This window comes from Carlito syrichta, unplaced genomic scaffold (assembly GCF_000164805.1).
Source record: "Carlito syrichta isolate Samal-C Ts95f unplaced genomic scaffold, Tarsius_syrichta-2.0.1 Scaffold309773, whole genome shotgun sequence".
Classification (NCBI taxonomy): Eukaryota; Metazoa; Chordata; class Mammalia; order Primates; family Tarsiidae; genus Carlito; species Carlito syrichta.
The window spans coordinates 763,433-771,084 of record NW_007253869.1 but is presented as its reverse complement, the minus strand read 5'-3'; the positions used below and the strand labels follow the sequence as shown (position 1 = coordinate 771,084).

General features: G+C 46.2%; 2 protein-coding genes across 4 annotated transcripts in view; one reads left to right on the top strand and one right to left on the bottom strand.

The window, feature by feature from the left end:
* ACIN1 (apoptotic chromatin condensation inducer 1) overlaps window positions 1-4,103 on the bottom strand; it is a 42,534-nt gene extending 38,431 nt beyond the window's left edge. For all 3 annotated transcript variants that reach the window (XM_021717470.1, XM_021717471.1, XM_021717472.1), the window contains exons 1-2: window positions 3,461-4,103; window positions 1,980-2,045 (exon numbers count right to left, since the gene is read on the bottom strand). In XM_021717470.1, coding sequence (XP_021573145.1) covers window positions 1,980-2,045; window positions 3,461-3,904 — 510 coding nt within the window. In that variant the 5' untranslated portion in view covers window positions 3,905-4,103. The remainder of the gene's footprint in view (window positions 1-1,979; window positions 2,046-3,460) is intronic.
* Window positions 3,071-6,586, top strand: CUNH14orf119 (chromosome unknown C14orf119 homolog). The gene is made up of 2 exons (XM_008067792.2): window positions 3,071-4,108; window positions 5,793-6,586. The coding sequence occupies exon 2, from the start codon at window positions 5,794-5,796 to the stop codon at window positions 6,220-6,222; it is 429 nt and encodes a 142-aa protein (XP_008065983.1). The 5' UTR covers window positions 3,071-4,108; window position 5,793; the 3' UTR covers window positions 6,223-6,586.
* Window positions 6,587-7,652: the final 1,066 nt, after the last annotated feature.

The following is a 7,652-nucleotide window of genomic DNA, read 5'->3' as shown; positions in this document are numbered from 1 at the left end:
TTGATGTCAAACCATGCAATGTAGGGACCAAAGGGAGGCCCAAACGTTATCTGTTGGATAACCACTTGTATACCTAATCCTGAATTGTACCCTACATCTTTAAAATAAAAAAAAAAAAAAAAAAAAATTTGCCGGGCATGATAGCATGTGCCTGTAGTTCCAGTTACTTGGAAGGCTGAAGCAGAAGGATCGTTGGAGCCCAGCAGGTTGAGGCTGCAGTGGACGGGAGCATGTCACTGCACTCCAGTCTGGGTGACAGAGGGAGATGCCAACTCAAAAAAAATATTTCAAAGTAAATAAATAAATAAAACCCTCTTACTTAGCAAGTCGTATTAGAATTCAGAGGCTGAGCACGGTGGCTCAAGTTTGTAATCCCAGTACTTTGGGAGGCTAAGGTGAGGAGATTGCCTGAGCTCACGGGTTCGAGAACAGCCTGGGCAAGACCTCGTCTCTACAATAAATAAATACAAAAATTAACCGGGCATGGTAGCACACATCTGTAGTTCTGGCCACTTGGAAGGCTGAGGCAGAAGGATTGCCTGAGCCCAGCAGGTTGACACTGGGGTGGGTGTGAGTATGCCACCACACTCCAGCCTGGGTGAGTGAGATTCTAACTCAAAAAAAAAAAAAAAAAAAAAAGAATTCCAGAAAAAGGAAAAAAACCTAACAAGTACTTTCTATGTTACTAGTCATATTGCCTAAGCATAGTAAATGTTTATTTTCACCTAAGGTAAAAATCAGTCTCTTGGTATTCAATGGACATCGAGGAAGTGTGGGTTGCATGTATTAGAGCATGCAAAAATCATATGTTAATAAAAGAAAAGCTTCAATGACTAAATACAATGGGTAAAAGGAATACAATTAAACCGATTAACTTATGCAGTTTCTTATGCTTGTTAAACTACTTAACTAAACCTCTGAAAGCTGGCTAGATTATGATACTTACAGCTTAATGAGGCAATAACAAAGTAGTAGGAAGGCTCTCCTTTTCCACAGTATCCTGGGACTTCATCTAGTACTGGGGTTGTACACTATTGCATTAACAAAGACCCAGCTGGGTTCGGTGGCTCATGCCTGTAATCGCAATACTTTGGGAGGTCGAAAAGGAAGGATTGTTTGAGCCCAGGAGTTCGAGACCAGCCTAGGCAACATAGCGAGACCTTGTCTCTACAAAAAAAAAAAAAAAAAAAAATCACCCAGACGTGCATGCCTATAGTCCCAGCTACTCAGGAGGTTGAGGCTGGATGGTCGCCTGAGCCCAATTCAAGGCTGTGTTATGCCACTGCACTCCAACCTGGGTGACAGAGTGAGACTCCCACTCAAAAAAAAAGCAGATCTAATCTAGTTTAAGAAAGGAATATGGAATATGAATCTTGCTTACTTGGAAGAAGGTATCTTTCCTAGGAAGCCTCCAAAAGTAGTTCCACAAAACCCCAGCAGAGCAGATCCAAAAACCATGGGTCCAGTCCAACCTTATCTCATATTACAGATAAGGAAACTGAGGAAACCAAGGCTTTCAAACAGAGCTATTAATAATGTTTAAGAGTAAGTGTATCGAGTTAGTAGTTAACACTAGTAATGGTAGGTGCTTTACAAAGACTGAATCCTCAGAAAATCTCTGTTAACAAAAGAGTTCTTAATCAATAAGTATTTTACTATACTGCTCTATTGGTGGTATTCAAAGACAACTATTTTTTCCAATCAATGGCAAATGACTTCAGATCCCTGGGCTACACTTAGAGCCACATCTTTCTGCACAGAATTTAAATTACCAGAAACTAATTAATAGTTCCTCTGATTCTGTTCTTTACTCCATGCTCTTAGTTCGAATTCAGCTGTATTCATATGAGAACATTTCTGGCCAAGGGAAACTTAAGAGAATACTGGTGCGGAATTAAGCATCAAATATACAACACCATGTCCTTCCATATGTCTGTAATCCATACAGCCCATTCCAGCTAATGATCCTTCTTTCTTACCTGGGAATTTGGCTGGAAGGCAGCATGGGGTGTTGAGTGTTTCTGTAAATTTTCTAGCATTAGAGCCTGGTATAGAGAAGGGCAAAAGTCAGAAACCAGGAGTAAAAAAAAAAAAAAGGAAAACAAACTCCCGCCCTCCCACAAACTTTTCATTAAATGCACTGACTTAAATGCACACACTTAAACTGCATTCCTTTTCCAGGTCTCTAAAAGCCCTTTACTAACACTGTTCTTATTCATCTTCAGAAGACGCTTTAAGGTAGCCATGGTTACTGCTCCTAAATGTACAGATGTAAAATGCAGACACAGAGAATCAGTGACCAGGCTATGTCATAAAATCTGTGGCAGAACCAATACTACAGTCCCTGTTATCTTCTGCACTTTTGACAAGTGCCCCTTCTAAATCTGGCCATGCAGGTAAAATTACTTCAAATACTCAAAACAGCTTTAAATACATGAAACCAACATGGGGCTGCCAGTTTTGGCCTGAGTCAAAAAGTTACCTAGGACTAGATCTACTTGAGTAAACTCGTATAATTTCTGGCAGAGTGGTACCTCGATTTATTAAATTTATAAAAATTTCAGAGGAGGCTAAGGAATAAAATGAACACAAACCCTGTAAAACCTGTGTTCTGACATAATCCCCTCCCCCTCCCACATGCACGTACAAAACTGTCAGCTTCTGTATAAGCAACGGTCTGCCAACTCAACTCTTGAGCCAACGTAGTCTGTACTACCTGCCACGTATCCTAATTAACACCAAGACATCTCATCTTCCCTCCGTTTGCACCAAACCTATGTACACCGTTCTAACTACCTCATGACGATCCCACCCCAATCTACTCAAACCGATTCCAAATCACCAACATATACCAATCTGCCTCAGCCCTCTCGCCGATATTCACCAGACTCTTATCCATACAAACTGCTCCTAGATGCCCTATAAATTAGACACCTCTCTATCATCATGTCTCTTCAAATCAAGGTTTCCCTTCATCTCACCACCTAATCTAATCAAGCAGACATCTTTACCCCAATCCTATTCTTGTGGATACGGATAACAACCCTAAATACCCCTCCTCCCCACTAGACCCCTAACTCAGACCCAGCCCCACCTGGCTCCCTCAGGCCAGCAACGCCGGTGGTTGTAGTGGGATTTAACTCCTTCTGCAGCGCATGCGCCGAAACCACAGACACAAACAAGGAGGGGGTGGGGGAAGGAGGAAGGAGCTTAAGACACTCCAGGAGAGTAGCGCGCACCCTCCCATTTTGGGCTCGCGCTGCTGCCGTTAAGGCGGGAACCGGCGCGATCACTATTCCAGCGCGAGCCTCACCAACCACCGTGCGCGCGGATCCAGAGGCTCGCGCTGGCGGCCTGAGCGAGCTCGCGCCGAGCCCGGACACTGCGCCTGCGCCGCGGCAGAGACTCGTCTCTACCGGGTCCGCTCCCCTCCGGCACCCCAGCAACGCCGACTCCTCACCCCTTTGAGCCGCTTGACCAGGGCACTCTTCTGCCCGCTCTTGGCTAGGCCTCGCTGCTCCAGTGCGGCCTTCAGGTCGGTCACCCGCAGCGCCTGAAGAGGCTTCCCGTCCAGAGTCACCTCCTCCAGCTCCGCCATCTTGCGTGAGGTACTCGGGTCCGTCCCGACGGCTTCGGGCATCTTCGGTAATTTCCGCCAACGCCCTTCGAACGTACCGAGCTGACCCCGCCCACTGCCATAGTCTACCCCTCGATTACCACTCAGAACTCCCCGGGTTCCTCCGGAACTGCTCGGGTGTTTCCGTCTCCACATCGGCACCAATCGCTGCTTTCTATCCGCCCTGCAATTTCCCCTCGTTCGTCCTGCTTTCAGGTTCGGTTGTCTTCGTCCTGCCGAGGCTTTGAATCGAATCTGTTCGGAAGCCCTCGACTCTGGTGTATCCATACTCGGAGATATTCGTTTATCTCCGGCCCTGGAGCTGAGGCGCTGGGGTGCTTGGGTGTTTGGGGCGGGGCCAGGGCCGGAAGTGCGTGGGCTGCTCGGCTTGCCCTGCTTGGGGTTTTCAGGAAAGTTGGAAGCGGCGGCGATAGTTGGAACCTAAAGTCTCGTTGTGGCCGTCTCCTGGTACCCTCTGAGAGAAGAGGGGAGGTAAGCGGGTTTGAAGTTTTGGGGGCTGGGCAGACTCGGTTGCTTGTTGCCCCAAAATGTCAAGCCTCCCACTTCCTGACGAAAACAGCTGCCCCGATCCTCCGAATCCCTGCCACTCCCATTTCTAAGGCTTAGTTGCTTTTGTCTGGGGCGTCGTAGTAATAGGCTCCGTGGACTCCAAAGCGGGTAAGAGGCAGCTCCGTATCTTTGGACCCAGACTGTCAAGTGATTCAGGGCGCTAAACTTGAGTTTGCCTTGGAAGTCATGTGGCGAGACTGGAAAACTCCCTTTCCCTGAGTAAGAGAACAAACTTCCTTCAGGAGGCGCTGCTGCTTGTAGGGCAAAAACTGAAAAGGCAAGCCCCCGTACTCTTTTAGTATTTGAATTAATATTATCAAGGTTTTTTTTTCTTTGTAATTACAGGTCCTCCAGTTTGCCATAGAAGAAACACAAACAGTAAAATAGGTCACAAGTAGTTTAAGGTTTTCATTGTTAGAGATTCAAAATGTGGGACGGAAAACTGCCCAAGTTAAGTTGGCAGACCTTTCAGTTGCATTCGTAATGCAAAATCAGTCGTGCAGGGCATCGACAGGTATATTAAATATTAAGGAAAACTGTTCTAAGACATGAACTGTCATACAACAGTATAACACTTGTTTGATTCTGTAAGCCCACAAACCAACTGGACTGTTTTTTCAGAGTCTTGAACAAACCCCTGGATACTCTCTCTCTCTTTTAAAATGTGTTACTTTATTTTGGGCAAGTCCCTTACTTGCTCTTTATTTTTTCCTGTTGCTCTACAGGCAATATAAGGAGGTAACAGATGTTACGAAGTTGTTGGCTTATTTCAGAGGCTATGATACGTGCATTGAAGTCTCTTTCATCATGTATGATTTTTTTTTTTCACTCTTGGTAACTCCAGAACGATTAGCATCTAGGCCTCGACTAGCTACATGTACTAGATTTAAAAATGTGGGGCCGGGCTTGGTGGCTCAGCCTGTAATCCCGGCGCTTTGGGAGACCAAGGTGAGTGGATTGCCTAAGTCCGCGGGTTTGAGACCCGCCCGGGCAACTTGGCGAGACCTCGTCTCTACAATAAATAAAAATTAGCCAGCTGTGGTAGCGCGTGCCTGTAGTTCCAGCTACTTGGAAGACTGAGGCGGAAGGATCGCCGGAGCCCAGCAGGTTGAGGCTGTGGTGGCTGGGAGCACGCCACTGCACTCCAGTCTGGGCGACGGAGTGAGACTCCAACTCAAAAAAAAAAAAAGTGTACTTTTTCATTTTGGAGAATATGTGATGGGCCAACAGTAATCTTTTTTTTTTCTTTTTTCCTTTACTACCCAACCTGGAACATAGAAGTAGGAGAGAGAGAATGAGCAAGAAATATGTTCGTTATTTTTAGATTCTTTATATGAAAGATGGAGGGAGGCAGTAGGTAGGGAGAGTAGTGAATTTGAAAAAGAAACGGGCAGGCTGGAAAATATGAAATGATGTCATTCTTGGATGACTTATTTTAGGTAGTTAGATAATAAGTTAAATAAAAGACCCTATTGTTTTCCTGTAAGTTGAAATGGTGAAGAGTAATTTTCTCTGCTGATGCAGTGTGGTAAGATTTCTTCTTGCTGGGAAGTTGTATTTTACTTGCTCTATCTAGAGAGTATGACGCAGTGCTTTTATGTTTCAGGATGCCACTGGAATCATCTTCCTCTTCGATGCCTCTATCCTTCCCTTCTCTCCTACCCTCAGTACCAGACAACATTACCAACTCTTCCCCTCCCTCAATGTCTTACATCACTTCCCAAGAGATGAAATGTATTCTTCATTGGTTTGCCAGTTGGTCAGGTCCCCAGCGTGAACGTTTCCTAGAGGACCTGGTAAATAAGGCAGTGCCGGGAAAATTACAGCCACTGCTGGATAGTCTGGAGCAGCTTAGTGTGTCTGGAGCAAATCGACCACCTTGTATCTTTGAGTGCCAGCTACGTCTTTGGGATCAGTGGTTTCGAGGCTGGGCTGAGCAGGAGCGCAATGAATTTGTCAGACAGCTGGAGTTCAGTGAGCCAGACTTTGTGGCAAAGTTTTACCAAGCAGTGGCTGCTACAGCTGGTAAGGACTGATAGGCATTTGGACTAAAGAAGATAACCACAGCTGATGGAGTCAAAGCCAAGGCTGACTCTGCAGTGAGAACGCAATTCAGATGTATCATCTAAAGTTCTGGAGGCGGTATCCCGATCAGCTGACTGAACTCACTGACCAGCACAGGCATGGTTATTTCTACATTAACAGCATGTCAACTGGACTTCTTGTGTAAATGTTATCCATCTAAGCAATCCAGATCATCGCTCTGTCTTCTAGTTTGCATCTGTCCAAGAGATGTCAAACCCTCAAGAATTTGAGCCAGACGCAGTTGCTCATGCTTGCAATCCTAGCACTCTGGGAGGCAGAGGCAAGAAGATTGCCTGAGCCCATGGGTTTGAGACCAACCTGGGCAGCATGGCGAGACTTTGTCTATAATAAGTTAAAAAATTTTCCGGGCATGGTGGTGCACGCCTGTAGTCCCAACTACTTGGAAGGCTGAAGTGGAAGGATCACCTGAATTCAGATGATTGAGGCTGCAGTGGCCATGAGTATGCCACTGCACTCCAGCCTGGGTGACAGAGTGAGACTCCCAACTCAAAAAAAAAAAAAAAAAGAATTTTATGGCTACTTTTGAAACTATAACCAGGACCAGGCTCAGTGACTCAGCCTCTAATTCCCAGGACTTTGGGAGGCCAAAGTGAGTGGATTGCCTGAGCCTGAGGGTTTGAGACCAGCCCGGGCAACTTGGCGAGACAATAAATTTTAAAAAAAATTAGCCAGGCATGGTAGCGTGCGCCTGTTGTTCTGGCTACTTGGAAGGCTGAGACGGAAAGATTGCTGGAGTCCAGCAGGTCATCACTGGGTTGGCTGTGAGTGTGCCACTGCGCTTCAGCCTGGGCGACAGAGTGAGACTCCAACTCAAAAAAAAAAGAAAGAAACTATAGCTGGGCTCAGTGGCTCAGCCTGTAATCCCACGCTTTGGGAGGCTGAGGTGAATGGATTGCCTGAGCCCATGGATTCGAGACCCGCCTGGGCAACTTGGCGAGACCTCATCTCTACGATAAATCAAAAAAAAAATTAGCCGGGTGTGGTAGCGCATGCCTGTAGTTCCAGCTACTTGGAAGGCTGAGGCGGAAGGATCGCCGGAGCCCAGCAGGTCGAGGCTGCAGTGGCCAGGAGCGGCCACTGCATTCCAGTCTGGGTGACAGAGTGAGACTCCAATTCAAAAAAAAAAGAAAAGGAAAGAAACTATAACTGAAAGGAACCTACACATTTATAACTCAAGCCCACTCTTGACCCGTGAGGTGTATAAAATAAGTGCTTCTTCCCTGGAAATGAGAACAACAATAAAAGATCATATTTTTATTCTTTTTTTTTGAGTTGGAGTCTCATTCTGTCGCCCAGAGTAGAGTGCAGTGGTCGCTCCTGGCCACTGCAGCCTCGACCTGCTGGGCTCTGGCGATCCTTC

What these genes read in the sequence shown, in the direction of transcription:
- CUNH14orf119 (XM_008067792.2), top strand. Translation starts at nt 5,794, where the DNA reads ATGCCACTGGAATCATCTTCCTCTTCGATGCCTCTATCCTTCCCTTCT.